General features: G+C 35.0%; 1 protein-coding gene across 3 annotated transcripts in view; it reads left to right on the top strand.

Annotated features, from left to right (window-relative positions):
- Positions 1-22,763, top strand: part of PAN3 (poly(A) specific ribonuclease subunit PAN3) — a 112,218-nt gene that overhangs the window by 7,026 nt on the left and 82,429 nt on the right. For 2 of the 3 annotated variants that reach the window (XM_057707422.1, XM_057707421.1), the window contains exons 2-5: positions 4,389-4,510; positions 5,290-5,356; positions 7,202-7,272; positions 21,969-22,130. In XM_057707422.1, coding sequence (XP_057563405.1) covers positions 4,389-4,510; positions 5,290-5,356; positions 7,202-7,272; positions 21,969-22,130 — 422 coding nt within the window. The remainder of the gene's footprint in view (positions 1-4,388; positions 4,511-5,289; positions 5,357-7,201; positions 7,273-21,968; positions 22,131-22,763) is intronic. The other variant, XM_057707423.1, reaches the window with a different exon arrangement.

Raw genomic sequence — 22,763 nt, 5'->3', positions numbered from 1 at the left:
TGCGGAGCACGCTGGCTCTAGGTGCATAAAACTAGTTTTTAATTATATTTTTAATATTAAAAATTCCAGCTTTAGAAAGCTAGGAACAATATCTTACTTTTGGAATTAAAAATGTACTACACGTGCAGGTTAAAAATTTAAATAGCAGAAAAGCCTACACGATGAAAAATAGTCTAGTTTTTTCCGTAACTCTCTGATTCCTCTCCAAAACACAGTCACTCTTTCCAATTTATTTGGTATCTATTCAGAAATATTCTTTGTCTTTACTGTCAGTCATGTTTATATTTCCCTGTCTCTGGCACATACTGACACACATAATACACGTGCACACTCGGAAGCTTAATGCACTTTGAATTTTTCCACCAAACTGCATGTCTTCTAGTTTGTTCCACATCCACACTTAATAATACACCTTACTCTTTTTATTGGCTTCATAATATTCCATTAGTGGCTATTTAGATTGTTTGTGATCTTTTACTATCATAAATGATGGCACTAAGCTGTTATATCTTCATGTGTTATGTATATTTACACATGAATTAACACAAAGTATAATATGCACATACATTAAGGAGCATACAGAATCTTCAGTAATCAGGTTCAAATTTGCTACGTTAAAAAATAACAAAAAACTATGTAGGCAAGTATAGTATGATCTCACTTATGTATGGAATATATATATATTTTTTGGCTGGTTCTTTTTAAATTTTATTTATCTATTTTTTATTTCTTTATTCGTATGGAATCTTAAAAAAAACCAAACTCATAGATACAGTGGAGAACAGATTGATGGTTGCCAGATGCAGGGGTCCAGGAGGGGGTAGGTGAAGGTAGTCAAGCCGTACAAACTTCCAGACCTTTTGTTCTTGTAAAACACTGGAAAGTAGATGTTGTCTTTTCTATTTTACAGAGGAGGAAACTGAGAGTTAGATTAAAAATGGTGTCAAAAATCAGTAGTTGGCAGCTCGCTGAAACAGACCTTATGGGCAGTTGTATTTGCTCAGAGTCTGTGCTCATTCCACAGGGCAGTAGAGAAAAGGATGGTGCAAGTGTCTGCCGAGTGGTTGAGGAGCCCCTGTTTCTTGAGCCTGCATCCACTGTGCTGTCCACTAGTGTCTTTGAGATTCACTGCCTCATCAGAAAAATGGAGGCAATAATATCATTTGCATGGGGTGTTTTATAGAAGTTGGATGTGAATACTTATATCTTAAAAAAAAATTTTTTTTTTTAATCTATTGGCTGCATCGGGTCATCGTTGCTGCGCTCGGGCTTCTCATTGCGGTGGCTTCTCTTGTGCGGAGCATGGGCTCTAGGTGTGTGTGCTTCAGTAGTTGCAGCACACAGGTTCAGTAGTTGTGGCACATGGGCTTAGTTGCTCCTTGGCATGTGGGATCTTCCTGGAGCAGGGATTGTGTCCTCTGCATTAGCAGTCGGATTCTTAACCACTGTGCCACCTAGGAAGTCCCTGCAGGCAGATTCTTAACCACTGCACCACCAGGGAAGCCCCCTATTGTATCTTTTATCAACTTTTAAAAATACCTACTTTAAAAAACGGCTTACCTGTAAGTAAGTGTTTATGTAAATGTGCTAATACAGTAGGGAATACCAGAAAAATATCAGGAGTAGTCCCAAATCTAAGTTTACAGATAATTTAGATGGGTAGATAGTACAGAAACTTGTAAGAACTTAAATGTCTAAGTAGTTGAAGACAGCAATAAAGATAGGTCAAAGGAAAAAAAAAATTTTTGCACATGAATGGCATAAACAGGATCTTAAGAGGTGGAGCTTTTAACAACTTGGGATAATTGGGGAATACATTCTAGATATGAGAGAAGAGGAGAATAACATTTATGGTTACATGTGCGACAGGGTGCTAAGCACTCTGCATGGCTTCCTTCACTCAAGTGCCTTTCACAGCCCTGTGAGTAGATAGGGTTGCCTTCTCTTTCAGATGAAGACGTGAAATTTAGAGGGTTTTGCTAAAGGTCATTCAGCTAGTGAGTGGCAAAAGTTGGATTAGAACCGAATGACTAATTTCAAGTATTTTGTTTTTTTCCATTATATCTGGGTCTTGAAGAACATAGAGGTGGGGGGAGGTGTTGAAATTGATGGTGCTCTGTATTGTGAAGTGTAGACCTTCAGAATATAGTAAGTTTATCATTTTAACTGGAGGAGAGAGTTCAATAATGTTATGATTATTGTAGGACCTTTTTATAGTAGATGCATACTTTTATATAATAATCTTTGATCTTTTGGAAATATCTGTGTAAGGTACTCAGTTTTTTCCCTGATGAATACACAGTTGTCTTAAGTGCATTTATTGAATAATCCTATTTGTCTCCACCGATTTTAAAAAGGAGCTTTATCAAAATATAATTTACATACTATAAAACTCACCCATTATAAATGTACAATTCAGTTATTTTTAGCAAGTTTATAGAGCTGTGCAACTATCAAGATTTTTACAAGAACTTTTTTAAGATATTGTTTCAACATTTTTCATAACTTTTCGTGGAGGTTTGCAGGGTAGATGATATGAGTCTCATTTTACAAGTCATGGTATCATCTCCACTTTATAACCATTTTGCCCAAGACATTGTGGCTAGTAAGCGGCAGAACTGAGACTCAAACCCAGCACTTTTAGGAAGTACTAAAATGATAGGTTGAGAACAGATTGTTGAGGGCTTTTTAATGTCAGACTAAGGAGTTTGGACTTCATCCCTTGGCGTAAGCATTGTCAGCATCTTGTGTATGGTGTCCTAGTTGGCAGAGAACCACTCAGTATTTTCAGCTTTGCTCCTTTTTTTTTTAAAGCATGTTCTGTGAAACTCCAGTCCCTCAAGCTGCTCCCAAACTTAGCCACTAATAGCCTATTGTTGACCAGGAAGCCTCAATCAATAACATAAACAGTCGATTAACATATTTTCTGTTATATGTATTATATACTGTAGCCTTATAATAAAGTAAGCTAGAGAAAAGAAAAGGCTATTAAGAAAATCATAAGGAAGAGAAAATACATTTTCAGTTCTGTACTGTATTTATGGATATTGTAAGTTTACATTGTATGTTTACAGGATGAATCATTTTCTGCCTATACCTACATCATCGTTGTTTTATATGATACAAAATACTGTAGGTATTATAGGTTTTACTAACACTAGACATCAAAAATGAAAAGATAATTTGAAAAAGAAATTCCTATTTATTTGCAGGTATTCCTGCGTCGATAATGAAGAAGCAGCAGTGTGATTGCTGTGTGGTAGCCTAGTGTAAGGGATAGGATTGCTCCCCAGGAGCCTAGCCTGCACACTGCTAAATGAATCGTTCCAACACTTGTATAGTCATGTTCTTTATACAGTATTGGAAATGTTACATTTAACAAAAAACACTTAACGTGTGATGATAGGTTGATATATCACCTGTAATAGTTTCTCCAGTTCAGAGAGAGAGAGGCATACTATAAGGTAATGTAATTCTTTGAAATCAAAGTTGTAAAACAGCAAGAAAACTAACACATTAATTTTATATTAAGTGTGACTCACCTTATGCCTATGTAAGGATAGAGTAGTATCTGCATCTACATATATTTTATGCATTCATGACATATCGTTTCTTCATTTTTTTTGATATTTGTAGGCTATGAGGTTCATCTTTGAGTTTTTCAAATTGTCACAAATCTCCAAAAATTTTTCCAATAGATTTATTGAGAAAAATTTTGTGTGTAATTGGACCCTTGCAGTTCAAACCTGTGTTGTTCAAGGATTAACTGTACTTACCAGGAAATAGCATCTAAAACACATTGTCCATCACTTTGTTGATATGTGATGGGTTGTCTAAGTAGTTACAGTGATTCTGTATTATTCTAGTGTAAAATCAGCAGACAACTTGTCTGTACTCCTCAGCTCTATCCCATTGCTGCCACTGTGGAATTGGTTTACTGAATGATGAGTTAGTATGAAACTGCTGGTCTGTTTCATAAGGTGTCTTATGAGAAACAGTCTCTGTTTAGCATATGAAGATTCACAGGAGAAATTGCAGTGGTTTATATTCTCCTGTCCTCTTGCAAAAAGTTAAAGGAAAAAACTTGATGAGAAAAGTAGAAATGCAAGTATGATTTGTTTCTTCGTGTTGTGCATAGTGGCTGTCAGGTAACTAATATAAAATCAATAACTATCTCTGTGGGAAAAAAGTTATTCAACTTGAGCAGTGTTTAACAGATTTTTAGAGTTGAGCCAGTTTTATTTGGTTCTGCCTTTTGTTATGAACAGGTAGATAAAATAAGTGTGAAAGAGATTTGAGACTTTAAAACTTATTTGGGAACAGAGAAACTACATCAGTGTTTTGTGCTTTTAAATAATTTAAATACTTGAATTTTCCTTCTCTTTCAGTTCCTGCAATAGATGGAGGTGCTTTAACTGATACAAGTCTCACAGATTCATATTTCAGCACCAGCTTTATTGGGGTTAATGGATTTGGAAGCCCTGTAGAAACAAAGTATCCCTTGATGCAGGTATTGCTGGTGTGAATTTATATGGCACTGAACATTGAAGTTTATTCCACGACTGGACACGTCTGGAGTCTTCATTTGTTTTCACTTTTGTTGAGTGGGAGGTGGGATTTTAGGAGGTGATGAGGTAGGTGGGATATAGGTAAGCCGTGTCCTATAGGTTTGGAGTCAGGGTGAGCTTTCAGGGGTGGAGTTGGAGTATGTAGAGGATGGATAGAAAGAGACTGGTTTCACTCCACTGTGTGTTTTGTGAGTGTGGAATGAAGGCCTTTCAGCATCATGAGACCATAGAGGCTGTGGAGTGTGTTAAGAAAGCATGGGACATATTTAGAGAACTGAGAAGAACCTAATTTTATAGAATGTGTATGAAGGATAATAGGCATTGGGAGAGGATAGTAGAGAGCATTTATTGACTTATAGTCACTTCACATCCTCTTGGATGGATAGTGGAGTTTATATTTTATAGACAAGGAAACTTAGTAGTTATGTGTCTTGCTCAGGCTAATAAGTTATGGAAGTGCAGTTCAAAATAGTTCTGTGACTTTGGTTTTAAATACCTGGCTGTTGAGTAAAATTTTCATTTGATGTGCTATAGAGTATTTGGAAGTTTCTGCATAGATGGTTGTAATCCAAGCAGCAGCATTTATAGGAAGATTAGAGTGTCACTGATGTGAATGATGGACTAGAGGGGAAGATGCAAAGAGGGTCGGTCTTAACTTAATCAGTCGAATATTCTTAATTCTGTGTTCCTGAATGATATGTATATATATTTTATGTTTCAGAGAATGACTAATAGTAGCAGCTCCCCAAGCCTTCTAAATGACAGTGCCAAGCCATATGCAGGCCATGGTAAGACTTGGTCCCTTTTGCTCTTATAGATATATGTATTTCTGACTCTAAAAACAATATGTCCATTGTAGAAATTTTGAAAATTGTAGATATAAAGAAGAAAATAAAAATGGTCTGTTATTCTTCACATTGAGAGATGACTGGTGTTAAGGTTTGGATACATGCATACACAGACATGTACACATAATGCATATAATCACGTACATAGTAATACTGGAGAGCACATTAAATTCACTTATAAATGGTAACAGTGTTTTTCAGTCATTATAAATTCAATCCTATTGTTTATTTTCACAATTTGCTTTTTTTTTAAAGATTTACTGCAATATTGGACTATGTGTATGATTTTGTGTTCATATTTTGCGTTATTTCTTTTGGAAACATTCTTAGACATGGAATTATTGCTTCAAGGGTTATGGACATTTTGAAGGCTTTTGATACAGAACTTCCTTTTTGTATCTTAATTTAAAAATGTTTTTTCTGTATCTTTCTGTATCCTATTTTAAAAATAAATGTTCAGGAATGGTTTTTTAAAAAATATGTAACAATTGAGTATTAATATTCTATATCAGTAAAATGTAAACAGTTATTTATAATGAGAATAATGATTTGCATGTTGATTATTTCTGAGATAGGCATTGTGTCTCAAATCTCTCACTACTTAGAAATTTCACCTTTCTTTTGCTGTAGGAAAAAACAGCAACATTTTCATATTGAATAAAATTATTAGAAACTAATGTGTAGCGTTGTAATACTTTTGGCATTCTCATAGAGTTTATATGATGACTTTTAAATGCTATCAAAGGTAACGTGAAGGATAAATAATACCTAGTTTTAGGAGTCTTGAGTGTATAAGTTACATAAAAATCGTCTTACTATTTTATTAAATTCTTTCTTTTTGCATTGTTAGTTATATTAAATTAATGTTTAATTCTAATGAAGGACTAGACTGTGAAAATCCAGACAGAAGCAGCCAGAGAAGTTAAGCAGCAGTTTATATAAACTGTGTTATGAAGAGGTTTAAGGTTCCTTTATATGGCAACATTTACTGTATTTTTTTAGGATTTTACAGATAATGTAATGAGAAACATGATTAACTAAAGCCCAGAAATGACAAAAATATTTCAGTGTATATCATGCATTCCTTTCAGAAACTCTTCTGATTTGTTAAGTAAGAAACAGTTTAGAGATATACTTTGTAACTTCTGGCCACAGAGTAATAGAGCTTTGAACCTGTAAAATCTTTGGATTTCATGTTTGTGTTTTGAAACATTTAATGTTTCCATCTTTGAAAACTTAATTTATCTTATCTTTTTAGTAAGAATATCAAATATGTGGTGATAAACTTAAAAATATGGAATATTCTGTAGGGTAGATGGTTTTAAGGTCTTGCCTAAGGGTTAAAATCCAAGTCTGTCACTCAGAGTATGTTTGACTACTCTTCCCCTCCATACCTACCCCTTTTTTATTTTTCTTATGGTTTGGTCTCAAGAACAGAGACTATAGGTAGACTTCCTTCATAAACACATTCGTAGTGACATGGTTAAGATCACCTTTTTTTTTTTTTTCTGTTTTATTTTTCTTTTGGTTCTAAGCAAATAGATGCATTCTAATTCATATAGCTTCTGAATAAATGTGCACTGAGTATTGGCTGAATGAAGTATTCTCCAATTTGTGTTTCGTTCACTTAGAAAATATTTGAACGTCCACTGTGTGAGGCATTGAGTTTATTATTGTGGTATATGATTTTTTATTACTATTATATAAGCATTCAAGTTAAGCTTTTATTAGATTTGTAGGTTTCCTGAGTTGTCTGTGTGGAAACTTATATAACTTACCTTCCAGATCCTCTAACTTCACCTGCTTCATCCTTGTTTAATGACTTTGGTGCCCTCAACATCTCTCAGAGAAGAAAGGTAGGTGAGATGGAAACTTACATGAAACTAAATGGAACATAGGGGTGATATTGGGTTGTAACCTACATAACGGTCAGTGTTCTCTTAAGTGGGGGAGGACTGTAATGTTTTCCTTGCTTTTTGTTAACTAATTTCCATGGGGTATATCTCTGATAAGTACAATTTTATTTGATCTCTGTGCATGCAGTAGAGACATTTCGTGTGAAGGGATGAAATCCTTCTGCTTATTTATGCTCATTTTTTTTTATCTTAATGCATTCTCTTTTTAAGATAACATCTAAATTAATGTTGTACTTGCTGTTATGTGACCCATTGTAGGCATATTAATCATCTTTTAACTTTATTTTCTAACTGCTTTGTCTAAATTTCAAAGATTTCTCCCCTAATTTAAACTCCTCATTACAAGGCAAACCTAAAATCTTCAGCTTTTCATAATGGGCCCAACTGTTTAAAAACAGTTTAAAATCTCTTTATGTTAGACGTTTAATTTTATTTTGAATTGAAGTTGATAGACCATGAGTAGATTTTGAAGTACCTTGTAATAGTTTATTATAGTTTGATGCCTTTGAGTCTTAATGAGAATCATTATGTTAACATAATGTAATAGTAATCTAGAGAAGGTGCTATTTTTGGTTAGGATCAGTAGCAGCTAAAGATGTTCAGGAGGTTGTAAATCTTGGCAAAAATTACTATACAGTTATAACTAATTCAGTTTCCTAAGTAATAGGAGAAAGATCAAAAAGAAAAGAATGTTAATTTTGAAAACTGATAAAAGCTTAAGGTGTTTTAAGGAGGTATCTGATCAGAAGGTAGTATAAAGTGAATTTCAAGAAGACTAGATAGATGTTCTCTAGACAAAAAAATAAAATTATGAGGTCAGGTATAAATTGCATCAGTACCTCATATACCTAGTATTATCTCCTTTTTGAAACATAGATGAGAACAAGGAGGTAATTAATTAGAAAATGCTTTTAAGCAACTAGGATTGGTAGACTAAAATGTATGGGTTTGGTTTTATAGACTTCCTTATAGGCTCTTACCAAGAACACATTTACTTTTGCTGTATGTACTGGTCTCAGAAATGGGAATATGTATTTTCTAAATTCCTAGAGTAGAAGTGGAATAGAGTTGGACACAAGCAGACTCATTGGTGGTAGTGAGAAGTGACAATAGACAAAGCCTGTCAATACGGAAGGAAACAGTAAAATGCTGGAAAGCAGGTACAACCTAGAAGTCAAGTTATTTGGAACTATTTAGTGTAGGGGAAAATAAAAAGCCCTTTAAGTAGTCTTAAGGATCCCCAGTGGCTTTTTCACATTTTTAAAAATAATAATCAATTAACTGTGATTAGTAGCATTTCTGATGTTTGAGTAGAAGGTAAAGCTAGAATGGCAAATAAATACTTATGGGGTTTGGTGGACTGCATCTTAAAGTTGAAATATGTGATTGAGAGCTGCTGACATTAATTTTGGACAAATTAGTAAAAATTCCTGGAAACTGGAAAAAGGAGATTATAATACCCATTCTTCTAAAATTTATTTTAGTAAAGGAAAATAATACAAGGAAATGTTACTACGAATGTGACCTCTGTATTTGGAGAGAGATTAGAATGTATAAAAATAGAAGCAGATTAGTGAAGTGAGCGCTTTGCTGCAGTTTTTGAGGTTCTGGATCTCTAGCTTTGTGACCTTAGGGCAACTTTCTAGGCTGTAATCTTCACATCTGTGAAATGATAAGCGTGGTTTGGATAATTGCTGTGGTGTCTTTCATCTCTAAAAGTCAGTGTCCGGCTAAACTGAAGGAACTCATGTGTCAGCCTCTACTTAGAAATTCAGGATTCATATACTATATCTTTGAAGGACCATATTTTCTTGCCTTTTACATTTAAAATAATATGTAGAGACAGAGAGATTTTTTTCCAATAGTGGGCTATATAGTTAGGAATCTTTGTGGGTATAGGTTGCATGTATTTTTAAATTGTTAATGGTTGAGTTGAGAGGGTTTAAAATTCCTTTGTCTTAGAAATATTCTTGGTATAAGAGTATTGCATGCTGTGAATTGAAGGCATATGGAGACTTTGTCTATTATTCTTTTGTTGTGATTTATAACGTCTATTTATTGATGTAATTTTAGTGAAAGTATCTCAACTTTATGTAAATATTTAATCATAATTCCAGGTGATCTAGGCAGGCTATCATGATTACTCAGTGACATTTTATTTCATAATGATATTGGGAAACAGGTAGTTAGGCCATACTTACTACTATTTCATAGCTAGTTAGATAAATTATTTTCTGAAAATCTCAGTTGGGCCAGTCCCTGGGCCACAAATGCTGCTTTTGGCCTGTGGAGTATGTGAATTGTTTGGATCAAATCAGTCAGATATTTTAACTGTGGACAGTCTTACTGTGGGTTGTGTGGAAAATTTAAAAAGAATGGACTGATGTTTTTCCTGCTTTCCTCAAACCTAACTCCAGGGCAGTGCACGAATCTACTAGAAGTGTTTGCACAGCAGTGTGTTCGTCAGCACCAGTTTACACGTGTGATGATGGTTAGGTGGCAGAGAGTTCACAGTTTACAGAGAGCTTGTGAGATGTGGTTTTTGAAGGTGAGGACTATGGAGAAGCAAACATATTAAGCTGAAGGAATTGTTTGATTACAAGTAGAGACGTAGGATCTTCAGTAAATTAAAAAATTCTCTTCTATCACAGATAAGAAACTATGGCTGAGGGCCTTGTACCTGTAAGGACTTGTTGAAGTAAAATGTGTGATGTGAAGAACAGTACAGAGAGGTTCACAGCCGTTTGTCTGGATTGGTTTATTGTTGTTAAATAGTGAAAAATTTCCTGAAGAGCTGTATACTGAGAATATATGCCTTAGGGCACTGCTGCTCATAGTGTGTCAAATGACCAGAGCTAGACTGTGAGTTGTTCCCTGTCTGTAGGGAGATAATTTAAAAGGTTGAAAGTAAATGTTTAGAAACTTCTATTATAGTTTGATAATACCACAGCATCCAAATATGTCATCATTTTTCTAGAAATTCATTTTTTATTTTATAAACATTTAAGACCATGATGCATAGGAAATTTTTTTTAATGTGATCTTTCACTGTTGATATTGAGAAGCATTGATTTTTAAAATTTTCTGCATTAGGAATATGTAAATATGTATAGGAAAAGTAACAATTATTTTAACATGTGTACAATTATTGTTGGCCAAGGGTGGTGGTGGAAGAAATTGAATTATGGCTGTATACCCACTGTTCTCTAATCTTAAGGCCCTCAAAACACTGGAGATGGAGTTTTGTTGAAAATGAGAGTTAATATATTAGACATTAATGCATAAGGAAACCTTAACAGCAGGGTAGATAAAGCTGAGAACTGGTATGACAGAAAAAGACTTGAGAGTCACTGTGAATCACAAATGTGATCTGGACAGCAGTAAAGTTTTTGGTCAGAAATCCTCTGGGAACAAAGTATCTTCATAACAAAGTTAAATGTAGAGATACAGATATTCATATGATGTGATGACTTCTTGCTAAGCTGTGTAGCCACAGATGATTGAGACAACTGTTCCTTCAAAATTTATGTCTGGCAATTTTGGCTTCCCCTTTTATATGTTTCTTGGTCCTTCTTTGCCAACTTTTTAGTCACCTAGTGATTTTCCTCTTCAGCTTTCTCCCCTCCCCACGTCAAGGCAGAGACGCTCCGGCGCTCATTGTTTACGTCTTGTGTTTTCATTGTGTTGTAGTATGATGCTTCAGTCAGTGTGCACTTTACCTGGGCATTTGATTTCTGTTAGTGGGATGACTAGATTTTTCACTTTTGTAAATTTTTTAGGTTTTAATAACAAGTTAAAATCTTTGGGTTTAGAGGGCAAAGACTTGTGAAGTATTGTGTTTATTTCTTCTGTTCTTGATTTTAAAGCTCTTGGTTAGGATTAGGAAAGTGGAATTAGAAGAGGCTGGCTTATCTACTGATGGCTTATTTGTGAGACGATGTAGCTGGTGGAGGCCTAGTTCTGGATGACTCAGCTTGATCTCAGTGTGGAACCTCCTCCCCACTGTTCTCTAATCTTAAGAGCATCCTTTTCCTCTTTCTATCATCTCTGTTACAAAACTTACTGATAGATATATATATAGTATGATTTCTGATTAATTTGACAGAAAAATTTTTATGTACATTTATGTTCTAATGTCTTTAAAAGGTGACTTTTACATTATTTACTTTTATATAGGGAACCAATTAGAAATAACAGACTGGTGAGTATTATGATAGAGTTCTTTTATGGAGAAAGCTAAAGTAAATTCGGAGAAATTAATAGCTATAGACAGTCTGGGATGTAAATCTTTCCTTTGTCCTTTTGATGGTTAGGCTCATTTTTGAACATGGAGCCAAATATTGATTTTGGGGAAAAATAAAAGATGAGAAAATGGAGAAGATATTGAAAATTAAATCTTAATGGAAATCACAATCTAAAACTTCACATGTAAAACCATTTTTAAACATTTTATGTGTATTCTCAAGTATTATTTTACTTAGTATTTAGGTTTCCAGGTCAGCCACATCAATATCTTTTACCCATGAGTGTTGTGCAGGAATGTTTCTATGGAAAATTGTGTTTGGAATTCCAAATTAATACACTCAGAGCTATTGTTTTACTGGAGTCGACTAAACCTCTATTCACTTCTGTTTGCCATGCTGTGGGGATGTGCACAGGTTTTAAATTTAGAGATACCTGTGGTAGAGTTGTTGGAGTCCGAGTTCCTGAGGCAGGGGAGCGTCACGGTTCCTGTTTATAGCTTGCTTAGAGCTCATGGTGAGGTTTTGTTTCTCTCTAAGAGCAAACAGTTAGGAATAGTTTTAACCCAGTAGCATTGAATAATGGTCAAGGTTTTAGGGTTTGGAGTAAGATGCCAGGCAGTCTGAATTGAATCCCTGTTTCTTTACTGATTGTGTCTTTAAGATTAGTTAAACCTTTCTATTTCTTCATTTGCCAAATGAGACTAATAATACTTAGTACCTGGTGTGTAGAGAAGTTATGAGGACTAAATGAGAAATGCCCAATAAGCCGTAGCTATTATTGGTAATGCATGGTGTTAGCCAAACCTTTCTAGTCTTGCTTGGGAATTGTTAACTATTATTACATAAATAAATGTCTTTTGCTGCCCACTCTGGGTCAGGCTGTATTAGAGTTGTCCATTGGGAAAGCTGTTCCCCTATAGTTGCTTTGAGAATGTCCATCTTTTCTTTGAGGTGTTCAGGCCCCTTCTCCCCCAGCATTAAGGTTTTGACTCCTCCCTACATAGCTGTTAGCTTCTCAAACGTATCCTTCAAATTTGGTGAAAATACATCTGGGATTTTCTCACGATGCAGTGGCAGACAGATAGAAACTTGATTTTATTTATGTTGACAATGATTTTCTGTGTCTGTTTCAGGTAATATGGTAATTCTTTTATAAAATTAAATGTTTTATAATTTCATTGTACCATTTAGTCATCCCAACAATTCTTTTGAGAGAGATTTTTTTTTTCCATTTTACAGATTGGGAAATGGAAGTTTAGAGAGATCAAATAATTTACTTGGAATAATATAGATAATATTTAGTTATGTTTCAGAGAAAAAAAATCTCTCTAGGGCAGTATGAGAAGGGTAAGATCTGTAAGGTGAAAAATGAAGAGGTAATGGAGAGAGAGACCACTGGTAACATGCAGAGGAGGAAATAAAATATTGATTGACTTTATGCCTGCCTATTTTTCCATTTTTGTGATTATCTCAGTGTAAGTTTTTGAAAACAGTGTAAATTTCTAGGGCAAGAATAAACAATTAGGCTTTTGATAATCGATAGATAACTTTTCAGAAATGCTGCACAAATTAATATTTCTACTCATGGGTGCTGGTTTTTCTACAGCCTTGGAAACACTGAGATATAAAAATCTATCATATCTTTGTCATTTTACAGTCAAAAATCCCACATTGTTTTTTTAAATTTTTTTAAAATTTATTTTTATTTATTTACTTATTGGCTGCGTTGGGTCTTCGTTGCTCTGCGCAGGCTTTCTCTAGTTGCGGCGAGCAGGCGCTACTCTGTTTTGGTGTGCAGGCTTCTCATTGCGGTGGCTTCTCTTGTTGCAGAGCACAGGCTCTAGGTGCTCTTTGTTGGGGAGTATGGGCTTTAGGTGCATGGGCTTCAGTAGTTGTGGCACTCGGGCTCAGTGGTTGTGGCTCATGGGCTCTAGAGCGCAGGCTCAGTAATTGTGGTGCATGGGCTTCGTTGCTCCACGGCACGTGGGATCTTCCTGGCCCAGGGATCGAACCCGTGTACCCTGCACTGGCAGGTGGATTCTCAACACTGCACCACAAGGGAAGTCCCAAAATCCCCTCATTGTTAAAATTTGATTACTGGTACTGTTGAGCTTCTCTTTTATGTTTATTGACCTTTGGTCCTCTGCTTATTTTATTATTGGGCTATCCTTTTTAAATTCGTTGTAAACTCCTTCTTTATGAGACATTTAAGCTTCTTTGTTTTTGGTCTTGAATTTCACAAATAATTTATGCTGTCAATTTTGAAATGTCGTACTTACTCTGATTATTTTTTATTGAGTACATTAAAAAAGAATAGAATATTAAGCTCATTGTTGTTAAAATAACATGGTAATTCCCTGTCTGATGAGTTGGTGATTTTATATCGAAAGGACTGTCATTGTTTTTATGTAATTTGAATCCACTATTATTTTTATTGCTAATGCTCTGTAGTAATCAACTTCCCTTAGCAAACAGTTATGTTCTCTCTCTGCATCTTAATTGTCAGACTTAAATGTGACGTTTTTCCTATTGTTTAACACTAGTCACTCTATTCTTTTCTTAAAATGATGGATTAGATTAGGTTGAATAAGATAGTTCCTATAGAAAAGGACTCAACTTCGAAAGAGTTAATTTTATTTTCCTCCTAAATGAAGTGGACTTCCACATTTGTGTTGAGATAAAGCTATGCTTTGGAAAGAAAAGATTAAATTTTGTTCTAACAAATTAGGAGTTCAGCCACATATTTGCTGTATTTTATTTTAATTGGTACTTTGTGTGTAGTGACGACTTGCTTTTGTTGAGTCAGGAGTCTTCAGTATTTATGATTGCAAGGAAATTTTGTTCTGTTGATTGATTTAAAAAGGTCTCATGAGAGTTTTTTGCTTTGGAGGCTTTTTTTCACGTGTTCGTGGTGGTTTGGTGTTTGACATGCTACTGTATTTAAACACGTGACCTGAAACAGCATGGCTTTTGTATACAGTATGTAATGCTGTCGACTATGGTCATTATACGGCTTTAGCTTTGGGGGTTTTGAGTTGGTTCTTACCTAATAGTGATAGTTTAGTAAAACTATGCTGCATTTGCTATTAGGACCTGGGAACTAGTAGGTTATTCTCAGATGTTCTGGTTCGCTTCTTTACACTGTAATCTGGGCATTGTCTTTACAAAGTGTAATAGCTGACATTAAGAGCTGGGTATTACTTACTGGTGGTTCATCCCTGTTTTCCTAGGAAGTAGGGGTCAGGAATAAGTTAGTAAAGATCAGTTTAGAATTCTCCTCCACAAACATGCTAGCCGAAGCTTTAAGCTACGTTTAACCAAAGCTATGTAATTTTTCCCAGTCTGTTTAATTCCCAAGATTGTTCTCCTTGCACTTTGAAAGTGGGGAGGGGGGAGTGGCTTAATGAAGTCTCTGTAGTTATTGTTTCTCATTGATCCCATGCCAGTTAGATTCAGAGAGAGTTAATTTAGGAATTTGATCATTTTAGGATTAGCTAGAATAATGTTAAGATTGTAGCACGTTAAGGAATATTACAGGACGTGGAATACATTTAGTTAAGAGTGCAAACTCTGGAGCTTCACCTTGTGTTAGTTTTGAGATTATAGGCAAGTCATTTTAACCTCATCTAAGCCCACCCTGCTCATCTGTAAAGTTGATTTATAATAATGCCTATCTCACAGAATTTTGAGTATTAAGTGTATCAGTGGCTGTAAAGTGCTTGGCATAGTGCATTGTGCTTGTCAAGTGGTGGTAGTTGTTGCACGCTTCTGCTGCTTATAATCCTGCAGTTTAAAAACGTGTTTATCTGTTTCTGAATGTGTACGATTATTTTTGATTAATCACTACCTCCTTTAAGTTCAGTCATAGTAAAGAGCATTGCTGAAGATATTCTGCTTCAGGATTCAATTTAAGCAAGGGTACACACATAAATAAATCAAAAGGGAACCTTTTGCTAATAAGCAAATAGGCATTTTAGCATGGTGGTTGATTTTGATAAGGGACTAATATTCATATAAAAATTTTTATGGTCATTGCAGGTGATAGTTTATTGTAGAAATAACTTTTATGACTTAAAACAACATTACTCACTTGCACTTAAAAGATTTTAATAAGTTTGGCATGATTTATTTTTCTGCATGTTGCTTTCTGGTTCTATTCTAATGCAAAAGAGTAAAAGAAGTTGTAGTTTGGTGTTCTAAGCCTTTAGAAATTGAATGTGGCCTTGCTGAACAGCTGATCTCATTTTTGGTGGCATAAAACCTCCATTGCAACATTGAGGTTTTTAAGAACAGAAGTAATGACTACTTTGTAGGCTTTCTTATTTTTTTTACTATTTTTTTTTTAAATTTTATTTATTTACTTGTTATTTTTTGGGGGGTACACCAAGTTCAATCATCTGTTTTTATACACATATCCCCATATTCCCTCCCTCCCTCGACTCCCCCCCACCCTCCCCGTCCCAGTCCTCTAAGGCATCATCATCCATCCTCGAGTTGAACTTCCTTTGTTATACAGCAACTTCCCACTGGCTATCTATTTTACAGTTGGTAGTATATATATGTCTATGCTGCTCTCTCCTTAGTAGAGCTTAAAAAAATATGTTTCTGTGTGTGTGTAAATCCTGTTCTGCTATATTTGATATAATTTACATTACTTTTTACCTAGCAGCATCCTCTGTTTTCATCCTCAACCTATATGTGATTTCTGTATTGACTGCACAAGTTAAAAGGTCTTCTTCATTTATAGATGTTTACCTGCCCATGAGTCTTTATCAGTGACAGTCTGCTTTTCTATAGACCCACTTTCTGTAGACCTACTCACCATCCCGTCCTATAATTGGTTTTATTCAAACAGTGAAAACATAAGGCATGTAATATATTTCCATGAAAAATCTACAATTACTGATAATGAGTGGCAGGACAAAATACAACATAATCTTTTAGGCTGGCTTGTTTTTGTTTTTGATGTTTAAATCTTTTACTCATGGAGAAAATTGATTGGAGCACAATATACAGTCATTTATAGGTTTAGATTTACTATTCTAAATTGATTATGTGTAGAAGCCTTTAAAATCCAGGTGTATCAACACACCTAATTAACTAATAAATTAGGTAGAGGTAGTTCCCTGTGTCTGTATGGAAATTAGCTAATTTGTTTGATTTTAGGTATTCAAATAGTTTAAATCAGTTTGGAGTCTATTTTCTCCAGTGAGTTTAGATTAACCACTGATGGTTAATGGAAATATAATCTTATATTTAGGTCTCATAATAACAAATATGCTAAACCATTAGGACCTTTAATTAATTGAGGGAAGACCATTGTGAGTCAGAACAGCTTGTGAAAGAGAAGTGAAAGTTGATTTTCAAATAAATATACACAGTAAATTCTAAGTTAGAGGTTTCTGTTAGTGGACCTCAGACCCTTAGGAGTGGCAAGAGGTAGCTACGTTGCTGAGTTGTTACTGCAAAAGGCAATGAGTTAATATATTCATTAAACATTGTCTAAAGGGAGATAATATCAATATTTCATATACGTGTACTACTGTTTTCGAAGTATGTGAAGATGTTCTGATTAATAAAATGCAGATTGTTTAAAAGTGTCATTCATAGTAACTTTAAATCAGCATTCATTGTTTCAGAGTATAAATAGTGAAAACAACAGTTATTCTGTTTTTGATGTTCAAAAGGGGTTCTTAAAATTCAGGGCACTGGAAACCTTTTGTCCTAGGATAACAATTGATTTCTCTAGTGTATCACTAATGGTTAGATTATGATATATAATAAGGCCTGTAATGTGAAGTATCATAGAGATAATGCTGTTTTGCAATTTTACCAAAAGAATTGTGTTCTGAAATTGGTCTCTAACAACATTTTCTATACGAGCAGTGGTATTCATATATTCTTGTTTTGCAGTCTAGTCTGTGAACTTCTTAGGGGAAGAAAATAAATCTTATTGTATTTCTAGGGAGGGCAAAAAGCCTTATGCTGAAATGTTAAAGAATGAATGAATGAATGAAAAAAATGTGTTTGCACTTAAGCTTTTGAAATAAAATAGTCCAAAAAATTAGCTTTTATTGTTGTTTCTTTTGACATAGTCTGCAGACTTACCTTATTTGTTAGGGATTGAGAGTGGACTTCCCTTAGTCTTGAACTATTGGACTGGGCTTCTGTGGACCAGGGCAAAGATTTTTGAAGAGCCAGAGCTTTGGGGGCTAAGAGTAATGGTTTTAAAGGCTCTGAGTATTTAGGACAAGCTATAAAGAGTTGGGATGTTAACTGTTTGAACCCCTATCCTTTTTTATTTTGGGGGTGGCCCCAGTTTTTGTTGTATCACTGGTTGTTTCTTATCCGGGTCTTTTCCCTGACCTTTTCTAGAACTTTATTACTGGAAGGGTGATCACCAGACCAGCAGCAGCACTAGTAGCCTTGGGAGCTTTTTAGAAATGTAGACTCATGCTTCATTCTAGGCCTACTGAATTAGAATCTTTATTTTAACAAGATCCCCAGAAGATTCATATATTCATTACAGATGAGAAGTGCTAGTCTAGAATACATTCTCCAACTTTTTCTTCTCGTTGAAAACTTTTGTTCAAGCCCTAAGTTGTTATTTTTTAAATGCCCAATAAAAAGGGTAAAACTGTTTTCAACTACAGTTGTGCTGTATATTTAGATTTTGTGAAGAATGATAAAAATCAGTCACTTTTGTAGTGCATCAATCTTGAGACTTAAAGTAAAAATTGTGTATATTAGAGAGAGAGAGAAAAAAAGTTGCATGTTCTGCTGATTATTTTATCACAGCAACAGAAAGAGATTGGGAATTTTGATGTACAGTGTTGACTTACTAGGAGGTAGAGCAGAAAAGCTGGTTACTTACCAGCTTTTCAAGTGCAGAGAGCAGTACAGCAACCTAAGAACTCTTCCATGACTAAGGGTGTGAACCTTTATGCTCTGACATAAAGGAAAGCACTGAGGAGGTCAGAGCCCCTGGGGCCACCCAGGTGAAGACCAGCTTTATCCAAAATCTGGACAGGAAGGAATACCAAATAGGCAAGGTTGAGACCCTGAGTCGAGCCTACAATTAGTTGTGTTTATACGCTTAATCATTGGGTAAGCAAGGTTATCGATGATGTTCTGATTACTCTTGCCTTATTTATTTATTTAAAATGTAGTTTTTATTTTTATAAAAATAATACAGGTGTCTAGTTTAAGACGTGAAATAAAAACAGAGGCTTATAATGGAAAAAAAATGCTTCTGTTTCATAATAGTCAGAAGGCTGGACTGGCAAGGAGGCTGTCAGGAGTGAAGGATCAACCAGGAAACCTTCTCAAGATTGGTTAAGGAAAGGATTGCTGGAAGCTAAGGAAAAGGGAAGAGGGGATGTACTTTTGTTTACTCTGGAGGAGGGGTTTGGATCTGGTAGGACTCAGAAGGCTTTAGGGGAAAATAAACGTTTCCCATAAAATTTTGTTTGCCCTTTATTTCCTTATCTTCCATTTGACTTTTATATTTCCCGTACCCCTACTTTCATTTAATCACCGATAGTTGTTTTTAAGCTAGTAGCTTTTTCCCCAGCCAGGCCTTTGCCTTCTGTTTCTATTGAAATTTCCTTGCGTTCCCATCCTTCACCTACACCAGTGATTCTCAAAGGGGGCAGTTTTGTCACCCTACTCCTGCGGAACAGCAAAGATACTTTTGGTGTCATGACTGGGGCAGGTGCTGCTCATGGTCCTAGAGTGGCCCAGGAAAGCCTCCACAGCAAGGAACCATCCAGAGTCTGTAGTGCTGATTTTGGGAAACCCTAACGTGGGTTATTGTCAGAGTCCACTAATTTGTCTACCTGTTTCCAGTTTAATTCTCATTCACAAGCGTTCAGGAGTTCCCCATTGCCCATGGAATGAAGTCCAGACTCCTTGGCATAGGATACAAAATAGTTCATGGTGTGTTTTTTTTGCTTTCAGAATTGGCCCTCTACTAATGACAGACTGAAGACTTGTAGTTTTCCCTTAATTAACAACACAGTGCCTGTCCGCCTCTACGTGTGCACTTTTCCTAACCAACAATATCTCTTTCTCTCTCGCTCACTCTGAATTTGTTTTTTGTTTTGTTTCCTATCTAGACACCCTTACTCCTCCTCCAACACTGCTCAGGCATTCTTCCTCTCTGTGAAGGCTTCTTTGCCTCTGTTCTATTGGTACCTTGATTATATATGCATTTTTTATATCACAGTGAGTGTGCTCTGTTTGCGTGACTTTGTTACCTCTTAGGTTGTGTTCTCTTTGAAGAGGAAACGGTGTATGTTGTATTCAGGTTTGTGTTGTATTCATCGTTGTACTCCAGGTACTCGATACAAAGTAGGCTCTTGGACGTCTAGTTGAAAATACATTTTTCCTTCAAGGGATAAATAATAGTTCAAATGACTTGGAAATTAGCTTATAGGTGAAATTTTACCATAATGTATGTTCTATGCAGTGAGACTTCTGTCTGTAATCTTTCTGGCTCACCATCATGCTTTGTATTGCTGCCATCTCTTTCAGATGTCATTTGTCTTCTGTTGCTTAGAATGGTATTTAAATGGTATTGATACCTTAGGTCTTTTCATTCCGTATCACATGGAAAGTTTTATTTTTGGATTAGACTTTAATCTCTGGCTGTTTATTGAAGAAACTTAAATCAATAATGGCGCAAGTTTGGGGATCTCTTTACCTAAGAGGAAAGGCCTTGGGCTAATTGCAGGTTTTTGGGGGTGGAGGAAGAGGAATAATGAATTCCTCTTTGGAAAAACAAGTAACATATAATGAGAGCTGCTGGGGAGGGAGAATTATACATTGGATTTATTTAAAAGCTTTTTTTCTATGCTGCTTAGTGTACTGTTATAAGAATAAATTTCACTCAGGTAATAACTAGGTCAAAAACTCATCTGGATTTGTGAAGGATCTAAGTAACAGAAGAACATTTAAAGCAATAATGTTCTTGCTTTCAAATGTATGACTGGACTTCAGGTGTCATAGATCCTACTTGACAGGTTGTGATTTTGTTTAAGTATTCTTTGATGTGTTGAACTTTTTTGATAGGATAATCTTTAGCCCAGACATTTTCTAAAATAAAACTTTTAAATTAGTGAAGGCTTAATTAAGGCTATATTAATTTTGCTATATGTCAAAGCCTTGTAGTTGTGAACTATGTTATTGAAGAAACTTGCTTTAAAATTCTTTCATCTATAATTTGGTTCTGAAGGATATATTTCTGTTCTCATTCACAAAAGTTGCTTGTGATGTAGACACAGAGAGTAATTGAATCTGTTCAAGACTGCATAGAGGTGGAAATATTTTAGCTTCATGAAACTTTACGCACTGCTATAATTATTGGGTAGATGGGTAGTCTAGTTTCCTTTCTTATGCAAGTTTAATTTTTGAAGAAAGTTAATTTTAACTATTTGCTTCAGTAGTCTTTAGACAGAACAGTGAGTAAACATAGATTTTCTTATTTTAGGTCTTAAATTAGATACCTTGCCGAGAATATATCAGTATTCCTTTAAGGGAAAAAAATATACAAATTCCCTTAAAGATGCCATTTAGTACAAATTTGCTATAATTAAGAGAAGTAAGATGGTAGAAACTGTCATTAACTTTGATGTGTAAAAAAAAGCCCTGCCAACCACTATTAAGATTGTTTACTAACTTTATTATAACATTAGCTAGTGAATCTGCCTCTATTAGACAATTTATTCAGTATCAATCTGTTCAAATTACTGAGATTTATAAGACCAATGGAATTTGTATTTTTTTAAGTCAGATTTTTTTTTCATTGAGTACAAGTCGAATGCCCACTTAACACAGATCAATTTGTACTCTGCCCTAATGTGAATAGAATTTTAAAAATTAAAAAAAATCCGTTCCTTAGAAGTCAGCTGCTTCTTTCTAAGTGGGGTAGTTCTCAATAGGAAATAAGGTAGTGAGGTGGGGAGCAGAAAAAGAATATAGTATGAAGAATTTTTTTTACCTGTATTTTTTGCCCTTGAAGCCATTTCTTCATATTGCAGTGAGAATAGGTAAGTGCCAGTGGAAAAAAATTTGCAAAGCATTTACTTTGCTGATAAGTTAATTTCTATTCACTGAAGTCTTATAAACTCAGATTATAATGTATTTCACTAAATACATTTGTTGTTTTATGTAATGTTGTTAGGACTGGGTTATTTTGGAGGTGCGTGTGTGTACTGGGGGTGGGGATGGGGAGTGGTGGGTGGTGATAAGGACATTAGAAGGGAGTGTCTTAGAAATTTTACTTGTTTCCTATTCCACCATTCTTGATATCTTCTGTATGTTAGTTATGTCAGTTTAGATTAGTGTGGGGGATGTTAGGAGTGGCCTGGTTTCTTTCCTTCTTTTTCCTAGCCAAGGAAGTATCGCCTGGGGATGCTGGAGGAGAGGCTAGTTCCGATGGGATCAAAGGCACGAAAAGCAAAGAACCCTATTGGCTGCCTTGCTGACAGGTGTAAATCAGGAGTACCCATCAATATGGTTTGGTGGAACAGAGTCACAGAAAACAATTTACAGGTAAAAATAATTTTATTAGACATTTTCAAAAGTGAATATTTTGGCTGCTTTCTGTGTCTGTGTGGGGTGGTGGGTATGAGATTGGATGCCTTAGCTAATACACTTAGGTTTTTTGGGTTTTTTTTTTTTTTTTTTTAATCAAAGTAAGATTAGTGGCCCATTAACTAACTGAATTTTGTTTTGTGCCCTTTTTTTGAACTTTCTACTTGTAGTATATTTTCCTATTCTATTCTTTAAATTTAGTTTTTCCCTATTGGATTCTGTTAACAGTTAAGTTTATTTTTAATACATGAAGTTGTTCAAGGTACTACATTAAAAAGTCATATTATAAAATTTATTACAGAAAATCTCATTTATTTGGAGTCTGAACAACAGAAAGCGCCATATGTTGTCTTTTTGTACATTTTTCCTACGAGATAAAAACTGTATGTAAACAAACGTGTCAAGTGTTGGCTCTGAAACCAACTTCAGTAGTATGTTGTCATAGTTATGCATTTCAGTCTTTGCATTATCTGTGCTAATGAAAATGAATTTTTATAATTCAAAGGCTAGCTTTTGTATGACTCTGAATCTGAAGTACCTACAAAATAATTTGAATTATATTCCATTTTAATTTGGATTGTAATTGTTATA

This window comes from Hippopotamus amphibius, chromosome 14, assembly GCF_030028045.1.
Source record: "Hippopotamus amphibius kiboko isolate mHipAmp2 chromosome 14, mHipAmp2.hap2, whole genome shotgun sequence".
NCBI classification, from domain to species: Eukaryota; Metazoa; Chordata; class Mammalia; order Artiodactyla; family Hippopotamidae; genus Hippopotamus; species Hippopotamus amphibius.
Note: the sequence above shows the minus strand (reverse complement) of the source record. Positions and strands in the feature narration are given on the sequence as shown.